We start from the raw sequence: 22,362 nt of genomic DNA, 5'->3' as shown, positions 1-22,362 counted from the left end.
TAATATATTTTATAGGCCTAAACCGATGAATGAAATAAGTCCAACAACCAAATTCATTAGCTCCACTCGGTTCAATTATATTCCCTCTTGGATGACTTGAATCTTGACCTGTTTACCATTCTTTTTGGTCCAACTAAAAGCCTATCCCTAGACTTATAAGATTACAACCTAGCTATTTTGTAGCGTGATTTGTGTCTGAATTGAGGAGAACTTAGCTGCCCTCTTTGAAGTGAGAAAAATAGCACCTTTGGTGTCCAAAATTGGTTGATTACTTTGTGTAATTTGTGGTTCCTTTATAACCTACCTTTGTGGTGTTTTCTCCTTGTCTTTGTGACTATAAATCATCACCATTTCTTGTCCTTTGTGGGTAAGATTGAACCGAGGTAAATATATTGTTTGTGGATTGGAGCTGGTTGGTTTTGTTATTTGGTAGAGAAAATGTACGCTGGACTGAGCCCAAAAACACCGTTTTGAAGATCTTTGGAGTGAGTTTCCGCAAAATTTGGTATCAGAGCTTCAAGGTAGTAGTTTTGGCTAGTGAAATATACCTAAAAAATCCAGAAAGTCAGTTGAAAATGAACCAAAAATCGGATTGACAAACTGTCCAGAAAACTATTAAATCAGCCTCTGTTTTTCATGTTTTTCGACCAATCTAGAAGGAGTTTGGTAAAACAAAGATCACTGGTATGACGTATAGGTGGAGGCGATTATGGAGGTCCAACGCGTGTGTCAGTCTGGGGCCTTAAGCGCAGAGACATTGGGCCTACGTGAGGGAGCATAGTGAGTTTTCTGACGACAATCTCTTCAAGCAGTTTGTTCCTAACGATATTTCTGACATTTTGGTGGTGTTAGTTTTCTGTTTCAGGTTGTGCAATAGAATTTGGATAGAGTTGTTCTTCAGACGTTCGAGATTTGATCGTAGGTTACTGCAGTTGCTAGAGACTTTAGGACAAAATAGCGGTGGTCATAAAGTGATAAATTCACATCTCCCATAATTTACAAACTCAAATTGGTCCGCTCTGATATATTAGCGCGTTATCGTATAGGGGTGACAATAGGTTTGTAGTTACCATTAAAGTGTAACATGGCTTGTGCTAGAAATTTAGGAATCATTTGCCACATTTGAAGTGTTGAATTTTGATTGCAAGTTAGTAATTGATTTTGGGACTGTTTGAGCCCCATTATTTGTAGATTATAATGAGATGAATAGTATTTTTTTTAAAAAATGAGTTGTTGAAAAGCTTTTGATTTACGTGTAATATTATTTTATTGAACATTGTGTGGTTAAAAGTAGGAGAGAGAAAAAATTAATTTAATGTAATGAAAAATAATGGGGCTCAAACGGGGGCTTTGTGCTTTAACGACATAGTCACTGAGTGAGATTGCTTGAGAATTCGAACCATTGTTTACATGCCTTCGTGAATCTTACAAAACTCGGTTGAACATTCCCTTTATCTAAGATCGTGAATCTTACAAAACCCTGGAATCTAGAATGGTGAATATTGCGGCCTTAAAATCACTTTGTATGACCTATATATGCATTTAATAGTTCTATTTTCTTAAAAATGTCTTCACATTTTGACGTTAGAATTCAATGAGAAATGGAATATTTCAATTTGGCAACAAAAGATGAAGGGAATTTTGGTTCAATAAAATGTTTCAAAAGTTATAGATGGCAAATTTCATGTGAACTTGACGGAAGCACCAAAAGAAGAGTATGATGTTCACTTGCTTACATTTCAATTATTTTACACCTATCTAATAATGTTTTGAGAAAAGTAGGAAAACTTGATTCTACAAAAAAGAATTTGGGAAAAGTTAGAGGACTTATATTTGTTTAAGTCCACTTTTAATAAGCTGTACTTGCTTGAATGCTTTTTCAACTTTAAAATGGATCATTCAAAGGATCTTCACAACAGTCTGGATGTCTTTAACAAATTAGTTCAAGACATTGTTAATTGTGATGAAAAGGTCTTTGAAACATATAATTCTATTATCTTGTTTAATTCCATGTCCGATTCATATAGAGAGGTTAAGAATGCAATTAAGTATGGTAGGGATAATTTTAACTCCCGAAATTTTCATAGACTCACATAGGAGTAAGGAAATAGAGATTAAGGTTGAAAAAGAAGATAAGAGAAGAAGTGGTGAGATACATATGATGAGGAGTAGGATGAAGTTTAAGCAAATGAATTTGGGTAGAACTCAAGATAGTAGTGATTTGAGTAGTGATTCGAGTGATGAGAGTAGTAAGAAGAAGTGCAAGGGACGGGACAAGTCTAGTGGTAGATGGTATTATAGCTATGGTAAGTTAGGACACTTTATTAGGAACTGTCCCAAAAGAAGGATAAGCTGAAGGGCTTAGATGAGAGGTGAGGCGAATTTTGCTTTAGGGTCGAGTGATGACCTTAGCGAGGTTTATTGAGAGTAAACCTAGTTACTGCATGTGTCTCTGTGTATGATCCTTTTTGTCTAATTCTGTTGCATTTCAATGTGTTTGATACATATGTACATTTGCATGAATTTAAGGCAATATGATTACTTGGTGTAATTATTTGTATGCACGGTGGGTTAGGATGCATTAGTAGTGTATTGTCTTTTTATAAGGTGGAGTTTAGATGCCTAGGGATATATCGTGGTTTGTATCGGAGATGTGGAATGTGACATTTTGATCATGAGTGGAGATGTGATTAAATGTCGAGAATCCTTTATCTATGAAGAGACCCTGATCAGACGGAGTGTAAGAGATGCACTTCTATTACTTATGTTAGATAGAGGTCCATTATCCACATAGGTTGGGAGAAGTGATGTTGTGATAAAGGATTATCCCGAGAACTTATGATCTATTGTAGTTTACTAGTTAGAAATAAGTTGAGTGATCAGTCTAGTGAAGATGGTGAACGATGAGAAGAGATATGTGTTCTCGAGGTGTGAGCAACACGGAATGGGATAAGTGTGTTGAGATCTTTTAGTAGGTCATTATGCATTTTTTTGCATGTGTTTGACTGCATGTTTGATTGATTTGGTTAATTTGTGGTTCTATGTGAACGTGTTTTTTAAAAGATCTTATGGGTTATCTTATATTATATTGTCATCGACGTTTATTCGCTCTTGATTGTTTACTGTGAATATCTGCTTCTACTTGGGTGTTCTTGACCTTAGCCACGGTAAGTACATGGAGCCCTAGTATGTGTTTCAAGTTGGAAACACTAGGTAAGGTCTGTGATCAAATTACATTATCACACCCTGGTATGTGTTTCAGGTTGGAAACATGAGGTAAGGTCTGTGATCAAATTACATTATCACACAATTATGCAAGTGATAACTGTATGTTTTTGATTGCTTGCAGATCAAGGTGGAGAATTGTTGTGGTTTTTTTTTATACCCAATAAATCTCGAGCTATGATGTTAACGTGGGATAATATATTTCATAGGCTTAGGCTAATGAATGAAATAAGTCCAACAACGAAGTCCATGAGTTTCACCTGGTCCAATTGTATTTCCTTTTGGATGGCTTGAATATTGGTCTGTTTACCTTTCTTTTTGGTCCAATTAAAAGCTTTTTAGACTATTTATAAGATTACAGCCATAGTTATTTTGTAGTGTGATTTGTGTGTGAATTGAGGAGAACTCGGCTGCCTTCTCAGAGCTTCAAGGTGGTGGTTTTGACTTGTGAAATATACCTAAAAAGGTCTAGAAAGTCAGCTGAAAACGAAGCATAAATCGGATCATAAAACTATCTAGAAAACTATCAAAATCAGATTTTGTTTTTCGTATTTTTCAGCCAATCTAGAAGGAGTTTGGTGAAACGGAGACCACTGTGTGATGTGCAGGTGGAGATGATTCTGAAGGTCTGACGCATGTTGCAGTCCCTTACGGGTAGAGACATTGGCCGTACGTGAGGGCGTGTGGCGAGTTTTCTGACAACGGTCTCTTCAAGCAGTTTGTTCGTAACGATATTTCTGACATTTTGGTGTTGTTAGTCTTCTGTATCAAGTTGGTAGTAGAATCTGAACAGAATTATTCTTCAAACGTTTGGGACTCGATCGTGGTTTGTTAGTTGTTGTAGTTCTAGAGACTTTATGACAAATAGTGGTGGTCCTAAAGTAATAAATTTGCGTCTTTCATAATTTACAGACTCAGATTAGTCCGCTCTGATATATTAGCTTATTCTAGTTTAAATTTCAGCATTAGCGCATCATCGTATGAGGGTGACAATAGGTTTGTGGTTACCGTGAAGAGGGAACATTCAAGCACAAGAAATTTAGGAGTTATTTTTGCCATATCTGAAGTGCTGAATTTTGATTGTAAGTTAATAATTGATTTTATGCTTTAACTATCATATAGTCACTGTGTGAGACTGCATTGCGTGAGAATTTGAACCTTTGTTTACATACCTTCGTATTGCATTGATTATCTTGTTTGAACACCTTGATGTCCGTTTGAACATTTCCTTGATCTAAGATCGTAGATCTCAAGAAACATTGAGAATCTAAAACGATGTATATTGCGGCCTTAAAATCACTTTGTGTGACATATGTGCATTTGGTTGTTCTATTTTATTAAAAATATCTCCACACTTTGAAATTGAAATTTTAAATGGGAAAGGAGATTTTTTAGTTTTGCAACAAAAGATGAAGGGTTCCCAACCAAACTCTCTTCAATATAGCTAGGTCTGTCAGTTGATGTTATGTTATGCAGAGCCAGAAGGCATGAAACAAGAAAGCATAGCGGAATAGCAGCTCTCGAGTAGTACCTCGTCATTAGATCTTCTCTTGAATGCTTTTGGGATTACAGACCCCGTCCTCAACCTCTTGGGGCATACGACTTGTCTTCGCATCTGCACGAAAAATTTCAACAAAAGTTATAGATGGTAAATTTCCTGTGACCTTAATAGAAGCACAAAAAGAAGAGTATGATGAACTTGCTTACACTTCAATTATTTTACACGTATCAGATATATTTGCTTAAGTCCACTCCTAATACTTGACGACAATCTGGATGTCTTTAACAAATTAGTTCAAGACATTATTAATTGTAATGAAAAGTTCTCTGAAACATATAAGGCTATTATCTTACTTAATTCCATGCCTAATTCATATAGAGAGATTAAAAATGCAATTAAGTATGGTAAGGACACTTTAACACCCGATGTTGTCATATACTCACTTAGGAGTAAATAGGTGGAGATTGAGGCTGAAAAAGAAAATAATAGGAGTGGTGATATAGATATGATGAAGAATAGGATGAAGGGCAAGGGACAGGATATTGTCATTCGAGTAGTAAGTCAAATGATGAGGATAGTAAGAAGAAGGGCAAGGGACAGGACAAGTCTAGTGGTAGACGGTGTTATAGCTATAGTAAGTTCGAAAACTTTAGTAAGGACTGTCCCAAGAAGAAGGATAGGTTAAAGGGCTTAGATGAGAGGTAAGGCGAATTTGACTTTCAGGTCGAGTGATGAGCCTAATAGGGTTTATTGAGAGTAAACTTAGTTATTGTATGTGCATCTGTGTGTGATCCTTTCTGTATGCGTGTGATTGTCTAATCCTGTTGCATGACTTTATGTTGCATTTCAATGTGTTTGGTATGTATATTTGCATGAATTTTATACTTGGTATAATTATTTACATGCATAGTGGATTATGATGTATTAGCAGTATGTTGGATGTCTTTTGGTAAGGTTTATTTGCCTAGGGTATATTGTGGTTTGTATTGGGAGATATGGAATGTGACATTTGGATTATGAGTGAAGATGTGATTAAATGTCGAGAATCCTTTATCTATGAAGAGACCCTGAAAACCCATTATCTACGTAGGTTGGGAGAAGTGATGTGGTGATAAAGGATTATCTAGAGAACTTAGAATCTATTGTAGTTTACTAGTTAGATATGAGTTGAGTGATCAGTCTAGTGAGCATGGTGGACAATGAGAGGAGATATGTGTTCTCAAGATTTGAGCAACACGGAATGAGATATGATAAGTGTGTGTTGAGATCTTTTAGTGCGTCATTTATAGTGTGTTTGAATGACTTGGTGTTAAGTTGTGGCTCTATGTGAACGTGTGGTTATTCTATATTATATCGTCATCGCATGTTTATTTGCTCTTGATTGTTTATTGTGAATATCTGCTAAACTTGGGTGTTCTTGACCTTGGCCCCGATAAGTACATGGAGTAGTTATGGCATGTGTTTCAAGTTGGAAACACGAGGTAAGGTTTGTGATCCTAATGTATGTTTTTTGATTACTTGCAGATCAAGGTGGAGATTTGTTGGATTTTTTTTATAACCCAATAAATAATTTCGGGCTATGATGTTAATATAGGATAATATATTTCATAGGTCGATGAATGAAATAAGTCCAACAACCAAATCCATGAGCTCCACCCATTGGATGGCTAGAACTTGGCCCATTTACCTTTCCTTTTTGTTCAATTAAAAGCTTAAGATTACACCTTAGCTATCGACTACTTCGTGTAATTTGGGGTTCCATTATAGCCTTCCCATGTAGTGTTTTCTTCTAACCTTTGTGACTACAAATCATCACCGTTTCTTATCCTTTGTAAGTAAGATTGAATAGCAACCGAGGTGTATATATGTTTGTGGATTGGAATCGATTGGTTTGGTTGTTTGGTAGAGAAATGTACGTTGGACCGAGTCCCAAAAACACCGTTAGCGAGAAGCAAACAAAGGAGAGTAGTCTCTTCAACTCCAGGAAAATGAATGGGGGCAGAAAAAAGAATTTATTGCATTACACTTCCTAACCCAATTTATATTCTGGACCTTTTCCAAATTAACAAAGAAGGCGTTTTTGTCAAAGTCTACAGAAAAAGGGTTCGACTATAAGGTACACAAATCAGGGCTACATCGAAAACGTTTACTTAGCCTTGAAAACTAAGGGGATATAGATAGAGCGGGTCATCAAGACAACATCAGCAGAAAGGTAATAAACATACAGTTTACTTGATGAAATTTATATGGACTTTGGGGAAATGTTTATTTGCTGAACGTCCTAAGATTTTCAATGAGAACTAAAAATGAACAGGGGAAGAAACTAACTGGAGGTTTTGAATGCCCTCGAAAGACGGGAAGGGATGTATCCAGGATTTCTTGTTCTCCAACCTTTAACAGAGTTCTTGGTTATATCTAAAGCTCCAAGTTCATCACTAGTTACGACCAGTTAAGATGTTTTGTTGTTACTCTTGGTTTGACGGGTAAGGACGTTTGCTTGCTCAAAAGCTAACTATGATTATACTATTAAGTTCATATTTAAAGAACAAGCTGCTGGAGAGACACTTCCGTAAGGTAAAGAGCTATTCTTGCACAAATAAATTGCAAGAAAGAGCTGCCATTATATTGTTTTGAGCATAATTCATCCAAAGGAAGAGGTGCTAATGGCAGAGATCAAGCTTGAGGGGTCCCGACTTTGTTCAAGCATATTCATCATGAAGGTAAAGTCGAGCGGGCAAGTCTCAATCTCATTGGAACACCATTTGAGTGTAATTTTTCCTTATAGCTACTACTAAATTGAAAAAATGAGGATCATTTAGTTAGGATTTTAGGAATCCTAGCCAAATTTTGCGAGACACGCTTAATCATTTATTTGATTCACACCTATGTTGGACTAGAAAATGAAATTACAAATATGAAATGCATTGATCAGGAAAGGCTAATATTACTATGAATTGAGAGAAAAATAAATAAAATGATCTTAGTGGCAAGTGCAAAGAGTAGTCGCTTCAAGTTCGACGATGCTATTTGCAGCTGGTGCTTTTCGTAGAACTCGGATTGAGTTCTTGAATGGATAAAGTACAGCAGATATTTTATTTTTTCAAGCATGAGCAAAAATAACAAAAAATAGCACCAGATTGTATTCATTGTAATTTTAGTGAAAACAGAAGTAGAATGCAAAGGATTTACCATGCCTATTATTTAAGCTATAAAGATTCATTTCAGGATTAGACATATTTTCATTACAATATCCTCAATGTCATGAAATCGCTAGATGATTTTTTTAAAATTATATTTCATGTTTCCAGCTGTAGAAACAAAAATGTGAATCACAGAATGTCTTTGTTAGTAGATAAAGGTTAAAAAAGTACTCACAGTGGAGGTACGAAGGCTTGAAAATGCAAACTACTAAGAAATACAAATATAAATCACACAATATCTTTGTTAGTGTAATGTACTAAAAATATTATCAGTGGAGGCGCAAAGGCTTGAAAACGTAAACTACTAATTATCATACCGAATAGTTTGTAGCCCCGCAACGTTCAGGAGAAACAGCAAATAGCATCGAACTTCCCACCAATCCGTATGCTGGCTATTGACACAACACTTATTCGAAGGAAATGAGCCTAATCAGAGGTTTTTGATTCATTATATAATTTTTTGACCCAAACGGAAACTAATCCTGAGATAACAAGTATTAAAAACGAAATGGGGGCATGCAGAGAACGGTTAAAAAACTTGTCTTGAAGCAGTCAATAACCACTTGCCATAAGCTAAATGTTCTGGCAACTCCCCAACCATCCCCATATATGCCGTCACGATTAACAGAATACTTACTGGAAGGAAATGAGCCGAATCGAAGGCCTTTCTTTTTGCCGCAATTGAATTCTGTTAATTCTTTTTGCATTGTCCATAAATCCACATCGCTTCGTCTAGAATGTCGGAATAGGCGGCAATATTGAGTACATCATTAGGTTGAAAGTATCATTCGAGATAAATGATTCTAGCTATGAATCCTGGCTAAAAAAATGGAAGGGTATTTATAAGACTTCAAAGCAAAACTAGAGTTCCAAAGAAACTAATCCAACACTAGCAGCATAATATGTTAAAGAGCAAAAGCCCATAGGATTCACAGAAATAACTCCAATGAAACCCAAATTCATGATCAATTAGACCGAAAATGAAATCCAGAACAGATCCTTCTAAATATTCATCCCAATACAAAGAGTGTAATCGTAGAGATGAAATTATAGGAATAAATAACTATATGAATACAATTTCTGAAATAACCATACATGAAATGGAAATGGAAATGGAAAAAGGAACTATAAACATAACAAAAAACCACAATCAACACACAGATAACTAACAGAATCAAGTCCAATTAAACCCAATATTGATCATCACTCCAAAATCAAGAAAAAAAGATCCTTCTAATTCATTCAAATGCACCAACAAGTATGTGATTATAAAGACCATTGACTTATAGAAACAAAGGGAAAACTGTCACTCTGAGAACATAATTCTAAAATAATCAAACTTAAAATGAGAAGGGAACCACAAAGCGAAAACAAAAAGGCACAAATTACATTAAGTTTCAATCCACAGAGGACACACAAACAAATCCAGTGAAACCCAAAATTGATCCTAAAAATGATCATCATACAAAACAATAAGACCCACAGAAAGATCCTTCAAAATTCATCAACTTCAATTATGAAGACAGAGCAAAAACAAAGAAATCCACAAAAAGGCACAAATTACATTAAGGTTCAATCCATGGAGGACTCACACAAACAAATCCAGTGAAACCCAAAATTGATCATCATAGAAAACAATTAGACCCACAGAAAGATCCTTCAAAATTCATCAACTTCAATTATGAAGAAAGAAAGCAAAAACAAAGAGATCACTATCACAGCGAAAAACATAAAAATAAATAAAAATAAAAATCACAGCCCATCAATATTCAATAGAAACACAATTAAGAAATTAATCCCACGTAGAATTCACAGAACAAATGTACATACAGAAAACCCCAATATTGATTCACTCCAAGGGGCAATCTATCAAACACAACCGTTAATGATCAATCCATGATTTGGGAATTCATAATTCTGTGACTTCTAAGAAGGGATTGTTCAGTTCATGTCAATAGAATAATCACTCTCGGTGCCGTACAAATAAAAAAGGAAAGAGAATTCGCAAAATTGTTCATCACTTTCACATAAAAAGAAATCCCTCAAGATTCTTCCTAATGAAACAACAAAGTACGTTATTGTAAGATAAAGAATTATGGAGACGAGAGATAATTACCACTCAGAGAATAGAATTTCTGAAATAACCATCCATAAAATGGAAAACCCCAAACGAGTTCACACATACATATCCAGTGCAACCTACAATCGATCGTCAATTGGACCAACGAACAGTGTTATGGTTGGAGCCCAATTTTCAACTAACTCAACCAATAACCAGCAATTATAAACTCAGGAAGCGGAATATAAATTATAATTGCTCAACGTGAGGAATATAAGCTGAACTTACAAACACGAACCAGTTTATGTCTAACCAAAATTAACCATTAATTCCATTAATAGGTGATTCCATTACAATGTAGGGGAATTACAATTTACAAGATAAACATAAAGACAAAGATATGGTTCAGCAAAACAAGAAAGAGACAGAGAACTGGAGAAGATTGAGAATAGAAGAAAAGGAGAGGAAGAACCAGAGAAGAAAGCAAGAGAAACTGGAAAGAAGAAGAAGAAGTAGAACCAAGAAGGAGAGGAGATGAAAATTCAAATAGAAGAAGAAAAGAGAATAAGTGTAAGCAGAAGAAGAAGCTTACTAGAAGAAACACAGAGTAGAAGAAGAAGAAGAAGAAGCAGTAGAGGGAGGGTAAGACGACCAGCAATGGCTAATTTCCATTCAACATTTTCCTCTTTGTCTTCTAAGCAATCTATATGTAGAACAAAACAATCTAAAGGGATTGAACTAGCCCATTATACAAGCCCAACTAGAAAAATAAAAGCAAATGCCCAATCCATAACATCCCTTCCCCTTAAATTAACCTTGTCCTTAAGGTTCAAAGTCGGGATACCTTCTTTGTATGTTGTTAGTTGCCTCATTCTCTTCACCGTTCTTAGATTAAGCAAGTAGTGCAAGGTGGCATATGTCTAGTTGATATTATAACCAAATTGTTGGTCTAGTTGGAATTGGACTACCAAACTCTATTTTGGTTTTGAAGGTCGAAATATCCTCTATAGTTACTTCGTTAGCAACCTTCTCCTTCCAGTCTATAACATCAACTGTCGATACCTTTGTATTGCTTTCCACTATTTGAAATTCCAATGGCTCAACCCGCTCTACTTCCTCATTTTCAAACTTCTTTCTCTCACCTATCTCTATCTCTAGCTCAATCTCTGTTTCTATCTCAGTTTTAGCATCTAATGCCCCTGATTCCTCCTTCACAGCCACTGTTTCTAATCTTTATCAGCCACTAACACCAATTCTTTTATCTCATTTTCACGATCATCCAATAAAATTTCTGAACCATCATTATTTTGGGATTTTTCCTCAATACATACTTCGTCCTTGGTATTTTCAGCAAACCTCTTGCACAACTCTTCGGAGAACATTCCCCAATCTGCTTTAGGATGGCTTGCAATGAATCCATAAAACCATACGCAAGCCCTTCCTTCCAAGTATTCCTTGGCCATTCCTAGCCTTAGTTCATCATAAATCTGATAGAGTTGGAAGTAGTTTCTAGCTTCCCTTAGCCATTCCCTAGGTCCTTCTCCTCCAAAATGTGGAAAATCCATCACAGCTTCTCTATTTTTTTTAGAGTTACTAGAATGAATTTCATTACTGCAATTATTAAGATGAACTTCATTTCCCCTAATACTGCCGTCATTAGTCAAGGATGGTGACTCAAATTTTTCTACTTGTTTCTCCTTCTAATTAGCCTTATTACCAGTTAGCTGAGCTAGCATTAGCACCATTAATTCTTGAATAGCCTTCATCTCACCCATCATTTGTTCCATCTGATCCTGTTTATTACATATCCCTTTCAACTTCTACTTGGATGATTTTGCAACCACACCCATATCCGATACTTTTCTACGTAACATTTTCAAATGATCTTCATTTAAATTGCTTCTAAACTCAGCCATACCCAGATCACGTATGTAGGGTCAAATTCCAGCAATAACCAAGGTAAACCGGGCTTAGTTTCCACAATATATCGACACAACTGTTAGTTGAGACAACACCCAAATCCACCTCCTTTGTTCCCACCTCTTGCTATATATATACTCTCAAAGAGTTGGCCAAGATGAAGAATACTCCATCTCTCTCTGTGACTTTGATTCTCGATTTCTTCTCCTCATATAACCTATGTGGTTTCTTGTGGGCAATCAATTGTTAGGCAATTTGTTGTTAAATGACCCCTCGGCAATGATGTAACCTCGATTTCATTTATTATCAATCGGTCTTGGTCATATGATTGATTTATATGTCGACACTATTGTCGAGACAACCCAACCCACATCTCTATAGACTGTTAGAAGCAACCTATTTTTAATAGTGTTGCTCATGGTTTGTCCCACTTTCTTAGAGGGCTATGGTATTAATTTGGAGCACATTACCTTGTGTTGAGCCTTGTTTCGACCACTAAATTAACCTAATCTAACTTACCATTTTTGGTCACTCATTTGGCTTATATTCTTCGGCCCCTCTTCGCCTCCACTATGAAGAATACTCCATCTCTATCTGTGACTTTGATTCTCGATTTCTTCTTCTCATATAACCTATGTAGTTTCTTGTGGGCAATCAATTGTTCTTTATCTTGGCCAACTCTTTGTGAGTATATATATAGCAACCGGAGGTGGGAACAAAGGAGGTGGATTTGGGTGTCGTCTCAACCGGCGGTTGTGTCGATTTATTGTGAAAACTGAGCTCGGTTTACCTTGGTTATTGCTGGAATTTGACCCTATAACTCTAAAGTAGTGAATTCACGTCTCTCGATATTTACGGACCTTCAGACGTAATCCGCTCGATATCATGTTCTTTACCTTTTATTATTGTAGTTAAAATATTGTTATGGTAATTATTTATTTTTCGCATTAGAAGTCATCATGTAGGATGACGTTAGGTTTGGGGTTACTGTGAAGGGGTAACCATTGTCTGTTGCTAGACCTAGAAATTATATGTTAACTAATTGTCTTAAATTTTATGTGAATTTGTCACCAATTTTTCTATACCAATAGAATTGCATGTGACCTTAAAAAAGTTTACTTGACTATTCTGTGTCAATACTTTGCTTGTGGTCATTATTTGGTATTATTGACATGTATAGGTTTAAGACAAGTGCGAAAAATAAAATACATTTTAACTGTGGTAAAATTTGGGCATAGTTGAAAGAAATTGTCCTAGAATGATAATAAAATGAAAGATGAGAATAGAGACGAGGCGAATGTGACTTTAGGGTCGAGTAGTGATCCAAGTGAGGTTTATTGAGAGAATAAACCTGGTTCTTACATTGCATCTGTGTGTAATCCTTTCTGCATGTATGTGGTCACTTAATTCTGTTGCAATGTTGATTTTACACTTTCAATATGCTTGATGTGTGTAATTGTATGAATTAGAGTGACTTATTACTTTGTGTAATATGTTTACATGCGTAGTGGGTTAAGTTTTGTGGCTCACTCTATTTGCTCTGTGAGTGGTGTGAGAGTGTGGTAGTGAGAAGAAAGTTGGGCAGCCGCTTCTCTCCTTTATCTTTGTGAGCCTGTATGGTTTGTGAGATTATGTGAGGCAGTCATGTTAAGGTTACATTCTTTATTTTTATGAGCCTTGTTTGTGAGTGTTGTGAAGTAACCGACTCTTTCTTCGATTTTTCTTTGTGAGTGCCACCTTCGTCGTTTTCTTTGTGGATTTTTGGAGCTTTGGTTATTGAAGAACCTTTGTGGTCATCGAAAGGTGTTGATTTGCCATAGTGAGATTGAGATGCATTAGCAGTGAGTTGTATGTCTTTTGGTAAGATAGAGTATAGATGCCTAGAGGTGCATTAGTGATATGCACGGGGAATGTAGAGTGTGACATTTGGATCACGAGTGGAGATGTGATCAAATGTGTAGAATCATTTATCTGTAAAAAAGACCATGTACAGGTAGAGTGTGAGAGAGGTACTTCTATCACTTCTGTAAGATGGAGTCCCATTATCCTTGTAGGTTGGGAGGAGTGATGTGGTGATAGAGGATTATCCCGAGAGTTTAGGATCTATTGTGACTTGCCAATTAGATATGATTTGAGTGATTGGTTTAGTGAGTATGATGGACGATGAGAGGAGATGTGTTCTCGAGGTGGGAGTAACACGAAATGGGATAGGATAAGTGTGGTGAGATCTTGCGTGGGCTCATTTATGCATTTGTTACATATGCGCATGACCGTGTGTTGATTAACTAGGTGTTAATTTGTGGTTCTGTGTGAATGTGATTTGGAAAGATCTCTGTGTGTGTTATCCTATATATCTTTATCGCATGATTGTTTGTTCACTATGAATACTTGTTTCTACTTGGGTGTTCTTGACCTTAGCCTTGGTGTACTGGAGCAAGTATGGTATATGTTTCGGTTCGAAACACGAGGTAAAGTCTGTTATTCCAATTTTATTGGATTGCCTTGATTGCGCAAGTATAAACTGTGTGTTTTGGTTGCTTGCGGATTATTGGGCATCAAGGTGGAGATTGTTGGATTTTTTGATACCCAATAATCTGGGCGATGATTTAAAATAATTGTCGAATTATTTATCGACACCATGAACTTGGCTCGGCTCGAAGACGAACTACACTTTTGGATGACTCGGGTTTGGGTTGGATGATTATTTTGTTAGTTAGACCATTTAGTGATTAATATAGAGTTGAAAATTGGCCCATTAGTTTAGGTTATATGGTATGCCACTTAGAGATCTCTTAGCCCATCTTTGGTGACATAAACTAACCTATATATATGTATTTATCTCCCAACTGTTTTGGGGTGTGTGTATTGTAGTAATAGAGAGGAGAGTTAAGAAAAGAGAGGCAGCCAAGAGAAAGGAAAGCTATGTGAGGTTGTGAGTAAGATTCAACCATTATGATGTCTCCTTCTTCCTCTCCATACTTTTGTGGATTGCTAACATCACCACCGTTCTCCTTTGTGGGGTTAGAGAGAAAGAGAGCAGTCCAAAGTGAAGGCAAAAATCTTGGGTCGAGTCAAGGTAAACCGGTGTTCGTTTGATTATTTTCTGAGCTCGGAATCAAGATTTATAGAGGGATTTCTGCTACAACGTAGCTGCTCTGATACCACTTGTTATGGTTGGTGCCCAATTTTCAACTAACTCAACCAATAACCAATAATTATAAACTCAGGAAGTAGAATATAAATTATAATTGCTCAAACTGAGGAATATAAACTGAACTTACAAACACGAACCTGTTTATGTCTAACCAAAATTAACCATTAACTCCATTAATAGATGATTTCATTACAATGTAGGGGAATTACAATTTACAAGATAAACATAAAGACAAAGATATGGTTCAGCAAAGCAAGAAAGAAACAGAGAACTAGAAAAGATTGAGAATAGAAGAAGAGGAGAGGAAGAACCAGAGAAGAAGAGAAGAAAGCAAGAGAAACTAGGAAGAAGTAGAATCAAGAAGGAGAGGAAATGAAGATTTAGATAGAAGAAGAAAAGAGAATAGGTGTAAGTAGAAGAAGAAGCTTACTAGAAGAAACACAGAGGAGGAGGAGAAGAAGAAGTAGCAGAGGAAGGGGAAGACGATCGGCAACGGCCAATATCCATTCAACATTTTCCTCGTCGTCTTCTAAGCAATCTATATGTAGAACAAAACAACCAACTAGAAAAATAAAAGCAAATGCCCAATCCATAACAAATAGAAACCTGAAATTGTCCTTCAAGATTTATTCTCTGAATACAAGACCATGATAATGATATAGATAAAGACATTATCGATCCGAAGAGTAACCCCGAAAGCCCCTTTCTCTAGTTCTTCTTGGCAAAGAAAACCTCAAGACTCAAAGGCCAAAATGCTGACAGAAGAACCCAAGATCACTTCGAAGAACCAGGGATTATTAATTGACTTTGCGTAACGGTCATATTTTCGTCAATTTCATGTTACACGATTGGATTAAAAATAAACAAACGGTTACAGATATTAGGGAGCATGCAAGTTGTATGGGCTGCTTCTATTTTTTTGAATAATTAGGCCGTGTCTGTGTGATGTTATTTATATGGGCCACTGTTGGGTTGTCCGAAACAGAAATTTGGGCTCTATTTGAGGGGGTTTTGTATAGTTCAGCTGTTAGAGGGGCCTGAATGTATGCTGTTAGATGGACTGGCTGAAATATAAGCAACAGCAATATCAGGGAGTGGAAATTACACGCACTCATGTTTTTTAATTTTTCAATACAAAAGTAAGATTTCAAAGTTTTTTGTTCAAAATCACTTCCCACTCTCCTCTTCTTTTCCCGCTTTCTCTCTTCTCACCCTTTCTACCTACCTACCTCTCATTGTTCTAACGCCTGCACCTATCCCTCATTCGATTTATTGTGGTTGACTTTTTGGTTGGTGATTTTCTACTAAATATATTGTGGGTGGCTTGCTGGTTGCTATAGCAGTGGTGTACAGTGTGGTGTCGTGATAGCGATGGTGGTGTGCAGTTGTTCATTTTTTTTTTCAAATTTTTTGTTGCATTACAGTGGTAGCCTATAAAATTTATGACTATAATTGAAGGTGGTGTGATGGAGATGGTGGTCGTGGTAGTGGTATGGTGGTTTTTGGGTGGATGGTGTGGGGTGGTGATGGTTTGTGACCAATTATTTGGTTGATTGTGATTGATTAATTTATGACCAATAAATATTATGTGACAAATTGTTTCTTATTGTGATCAAGAAATTGGACATCTTGTGAATAGTAAATAATATGTGATATAAAAATTTGAGTTGTGATCTATAAAGTTTGTAATTTGTGATCCATAAATAAATTGTAATCTATAAATTTTTTTGATTTGTGACTGATGAATAAATAGTAACTTATAAATTTTTTGATTTGTGACCATGAAATAATTTGTGACCAATTAATTTGATAATTTATGACCATATAATATAAAATTGTGACCCTAATATATTTAATTAATAAAATATGTTTTTAATTAATTATTTCATAAATAAAATTTTATTAACATCTGAAATTTGAAGTTTAAAATCTTGTTTCTTGATTTTGAAATGAGTCATACTTAATTACTTAGATATAAAATTTTCCCTATGAGCAATATCGACTGTTTTATTTTCATCGATCTTTTTTTTTTTTTTTTTTTTTTTGAAACTAATAATAGCTATATAAATCAGAGAACAAGCTGCATTTTTTGTTTCAGACTTTTTTTTTTTAATTAATGGTTCATATTTTAGGGAGCGTGCAAGTTGTAAATTTTATCATTGGATTAAGATTTATTGTTTCTGTGGAGAAAATAACAAATTTAGTTAATTTCATTTTTCTTTATTTTGTGTCAGTATATTATGTAGCCTAAAATGTTGTCGAAAAGGATTAGGAAAACCTTTTTTCTATTTAATTTAAGTAATTTTCTAATACAATTTGAAATAATTATTGATGTTAAAAAGTTGTTTTAGTGGTTGTGAGTGAATTTTAGCGCTTGTTTGATTTAAATAAAAATTTGATTTTTAATAGATTATAATAAAATTTGATGGAATCTAATGTTGAAAACTTATGAATGCTATGAATTGTGTGATCATAATTAATTTTTTCTTTGACTTAGATTTTAATTTGAACCAAACAGGATTAAGTTGAATTTTTTAAATGTACTTATTGTTGTCTTTCTCTGTGTTACTTTCAACTATTAATTTAAAATTTGACGATTTGAATAAGGCATAATACATTAATCAAATTTTTATAGTAAAGTCGTGCATTTATCAAATTCTTAACTTCGACGAGCATGTTGATGAATCCATACCTCATTGATATTTGATGGATCTATCTGCAAGACGTAGAGACATGGTTATACTTTTACTCCGAAACCAAGTTTACTTGTAGACATGGAAGCACATTTGGATTGAAAGTACATAGCCCGACATCAAAATGTGAAAAAAAGATTAAAAATATCTTGAATTCTTGAATCTTTTCAATGGTTCTTGATCAATATCTTTGAATCACCTTTTTCTTCTTCAAAATCCAAGCAAGTGTATTGAATTCGGGGGTGAATCCAGGAACATGATTCAGTAGGGGCGAGACAAAATTATGTGTTAAATATTTAAAATTATGGGGGCTATTTATAAATGTCAAAAATTAAGGGCCCGTGGTTACAATAATCAACATAAGAACATGTATTTTGTCCCAAAGGCTTCTCCCCTTAAAAACTAAATGATACCTCTATAAGTAAAATGTCTCATGTTTTCGTACAGATCAAGAATTTAAGATAGCTTTATAACCATATAGAGTCTATATCATGCCATGTGCTGTACTGCTTCATTTGAGTTTACTCTTCTTTTTTTAGCTTGAATGAGGGTTTTGGGGTTGGCCCTTTGTATTTTTTAAACATTTTAAATGGAGTACAAGCCCAATATAACCCAATCCTTTACAAAATTGGTCCAAAACTAGCTTGGTTCAGTCTCACCAGTTCAACGGGTTAGAAGTAAATCACAGTAGTTGTTGAGCTCTCTTTCAGTTTCCAACCCAACAGCTCAATAGTATTTAAATTCTAATATGATTCCTTTTCTTAAAAAAGAAAAAAAAGAAAAAAAAGAAAAGGTTTTTAACTATAAATATTCGTTTCATTTTTTTTTTCAATTATGACTTAATTTAAATCGCATTAAATTCTCAAAAAATAAGAAATTACGAGTTGGGCATGCATGTTCAAAATATAAGTAGGTTCGTGGGCCAATTTGGTCCTCAAAAGACAATTCGGACCTAGCTCGAACCACATTGGTAGGTGTTTAGGTTCAAGTCTATAATGGAAGACGAATTGGGTTTTGTTATAGGCATGTCGTTACCCTTATTTTGACATCTCTACGTATTAATTAATAAAACAAACAATATGAAATTAGGATTTATTCATTTGCGGTTTTTTAGGTGTTATTCCTTCTTTATATACAAATGGTGCTCCTGAAAAATATATTGTATTACATGGAAAATGTGTTTGAGATGAAAACTATCAATAACACAAAACTACCATAATACTGCCAAAGCCAAAGCAACTAACAATCTAAGTTCCCAACCCAGCAGCTTCAATTCCTTTACATCCAATCAAAATTTGAACCCTAAGCAGGTTATAGTAAGAGTGGGCGCGACCTTGATCAGTTTGGTTAATACCAATGGAAATCTTAAAAATGGAATCATTGGTTTCCTATTCAACTATAGAACCGAAACAATCTGCTCCAATTTAGTCTGTCCGTTCCGGTTCTTTATGTTGAAAAATTATAAAAATAAAAGTATGGAACTACTTGTCAATTGTAAAAAGACAAAAATAAATTATGAAACCACTTGTTTTTTTAATCTAACAACACAAAAAATCAATTGAACAAGGCAATAAACAAAAATTCAATCCAAATCTCAAGATCAACTCATAAAGGTGAGAAATTATTAAAAACAACATAAACGTTAAAATCTCGATTAAAAAATAATCTTTAAGAAAATTCGTATAATAATAACCTAATTATCTTTAGTAGTCCGCACGGATCTTGATTCCATGGCCAGTCACTTTGCACACAACGAAAAGTGTGAATTCTTATGAAATATTGGACTAGAATTAATATTTTTCCTTTGGGTTTCATTAAAACTATAAAGTTGTAAAGTATTTATAAAATTATTTAAATTTGAAATTTGATTATCTACTAAAGGAATGAAGAAGAAGCATATGAAAAAGTGAAATTTTAACGTGAGATAATTTTGGGGTCTAATGTTCAAAAATCTAGTCATAATGGTGTAAGTAACAAGAGAAATTTGAGAGAACCAAATTCATTATTTGTTTTTAAGACAGTACTGAGAATCGAAATATAACATATCGATTCTCGATGTATTATCCCAAAATTGACCTATTTTGTAGAGGAATTGAGACCAAACCGACATGTTCTATTTGGTTCAATCCATTCCACATGTTCCAGGAAAAAATGCCCACCCCTATGTCATTCATAGTGACTGGCACATTTTATCTCTTAACTGACAATAAAGGGTAAAAATAGAGTCTTTGGCCTAAATAGTACTGCCTACCTAGGCAATGGGCTCATATCAACAGGCTCATCGTAAGTCCTAACCAGGCCTGAGACGAACTGGTGACCCAACAGAAGGCCTATTACAGCCTGATACAAGTAAAATAATAATTTGAATACTCTACACCTAAATATAAGCTCAGCTGGGCTAATAATTCGTCCAAATTAGTTAACTAATAATTTGGGAAAAAATCATAAATAAGTGATTAAGTATGATACATTTCAAAATTAAGAAATAAAGTTTCAAATTTCAAAAATCAGATATTTTAAAATTTTATTTTTAAAATTAATTTATTAAAAGTATATCTTGCTAATTAAATATATTGAGGTCACAATTTTATATAATTTGATCACAATTATCTAATTAATTAGTCACAAATTAATTTTTTAGTTACAACTTATCAAATTATTGATCACAACTTATTTCTTGATCACAAATAAAAAATTTTTTAAGTCACAGATTATTTTTTGATCATGAAACAAATATTTTATAGATCTTAGATTATTCATCAATCACAGAATCAAAATTTTTATTGGTCACAACTCATCTATTCATTGCGAATCATTAATTAATTGGTCACAATTAATTTTTCAATCACAACTTAATCAATTGTGAATCATAGTAACAATTTTTAGGTCATATATTACAAATTAACCAATTATTATTCTCAATCAACCAAATAATTGGTCACAAGTATCCAACCTCATTTCTTCCCACTCCGACCACTGCCATGACCATCACCACCACCACCACCACCGTCACTGTCACTGCTATCGTCGCCACCACAACAGAGCACCGTTGCTAACGGAGCCACCAACAACTAATGACAACCTGTCAACACCACAACACACCAAGATTCACCACCACAACAAAGCACATCCATCGTCGAAGCCACCACTACCTCACAACGAACTGGTCAACATAGCACACCAACAAATTCTCCACCACAATAGAGCATCGCCGCCACTAGAGCCACCACCACCTCACAACAAACCGATTAACACATCATACCATTAGATTCACCACCACAACTGGCAATCTTGGTGAACGAACTTAATGCTGTCACTGTAAGCGCAGGGGTATTTTGAGGGATTATCCGCGTCGCTAGGGTTTCGAGAAATTTGGCAAACGTCCCTCTCCTTGTCATCATCCAATAAATCGTGGTTACTAACACCATTAAGCTTATTAACATCATTGGTATAACTACTTCCGGTGTCCCTCAAACCCAGCGAAGAACCACTCAAAGATGGTGCGAAGTTTGGCTTAGCTAATGAAGGGGAGGAAGATCGCTCCGTCGACGCAACGCTGTCGGTCAAATATCCATCTTGGCGTTGGAAAACTTGTAGATTTTCCTCTACTCTCTCTCTCTTAGGTTTTGGTTTAATTAGAGAGGGGCGGCAGTGCCGTGAGTAGTAGTGGTAGGCAAAGAAATTGAGAAGAGGGAAAAGAGGGGAATTGGTTTTTAGGGTTTGGGAAAGTGGGTGAGTGGGGTGGATTAATTTAATTTTTATAGGATTATTATAAATATTTAAAATTTTAATTATATCTGATTTTTGAAAGAAAAACTTGTAACTCTTGATTATGAATTGAGATCTTTAAAATACTCAATTCCTGTAATTTTCACTAATAATTTAGTGGCTCTTTACATAAAAAAAAAAAAAAAAAAAAAAGCAAGCCATAATTTTAGCCATTACTGGGAAAATCATATCACAATCCATAGTTTATTTTTGGAAGACAGAATATATTTCTTTTTACTCTGTCCAATGCAATTCATCACACACGCAATCAAAGTAAATTTCTAATAATGGCTCTCGCAACATCAGAGAGATCACGCATCTTGTTGTTGAATCCCGTTAACGGTGATTTAACCTTCTTGAAATTTTCCTCACATGCAACAGCTTCGATAGATGAATCCGCCATGCCATTTTCAGCAAACTTAGGATTCCCTCTTAAAGCCTGCTCTGCTTCTGGTACATCACCCACCAAAATTGCGTTGTACCTATCAGAACAGTCATTCAATGCAATTCTCAGCTCTGGTCGGGACACCTTGAGTTTTGTAATGGCTTTCATCGTTTCTTTCGCCTTGGCTTTCACAGCAGCCACCATTATAAGACCAAGACCCGCGACATCTTCATTGATACTCTGTTTTCCCAAGAAATGGTTGCCGGATCACAAGAATTGCATAGATAAAATCTTCAATCAATATTGTCTTGGATCTCTTGAAGAAGATGTAGAAGAAGAATATTATCTTGGATCTTCAATTGATTTGCCTTGGATCTCTTCAAGAATGGAGTAGAAGATTTTTTTAAGAGAGGCACAATGAGCAACCACACCAAAATTCGTGTTAGGGCTTAGGTAT

General features: G+C 35.1%; 1 protein-coding gene and 1 long non-coding RNA gene across 3 annotated transcripts in view; both read right to left on the bottom strand.

Annotated features, from left to right (window-relative positions):
* Positions 1 to 10,223, bottom strand: part of LOC111401356 — a 30,919-nt gene extending 20,696 nt beyond the window's left edge. Inside the window, exons 1-2 of one of the 2 annotated variants that reach the window (XR_002703995.1) lie at positions 10,043 to 10,223; positions 4,757 to 4,840 (exon numbers count right to left, since the gene is read on the bottom strand). This is a non-coding gene — a long non-coding RNA (uncharacterized LOC111401356). The remainder of the gene's footprint in view (positions 1 to 4,756; positions 4,841 to 10,042) is intronic. The other variant, XR_002703994.1, reaches the window with a different exon arrangement.
* An 11,447-nt stretch (positions 10,224 to 21,670) lies between these two features.
* Positions 21,671 to 22,362, bottom strand: part of LOC111400331 (cell wall / vacuolar inhibitor of fructosidase 1-like) — a 1,471-nt gene continuing 779 nt past the window's right edge. The window contains exon 2 of the mRNA XM_023027746.1: positions 21,671 to 22,145. Within this exon, the coding sequence (XP_022883514.1) occupies positions 21,789 to 22,145 (357 nt within the window). The 3' untranslated portion in view covers positions 21,671 to 21,788. The remainder of the gene's footprint in view (positions 22,146 to 22,362) is intronic.

Source organism: Olea europaea, chromosome 10, assembly GCF_002742605.1.
Source record: "Olea europaea var. sylvestris chromosome 10, O_europaea_v1, whole genome shotgun sequence".
Taxonomy (NCBI): Eukaryota; Viridiplantae; Streptophyta; class Magnoliopsida; order Lamiales; family Oleaceae; genus Olea; species Olea europaea.
This window is presented reverse-complemented; position numbering and strand designations above follow the sequence as displayed.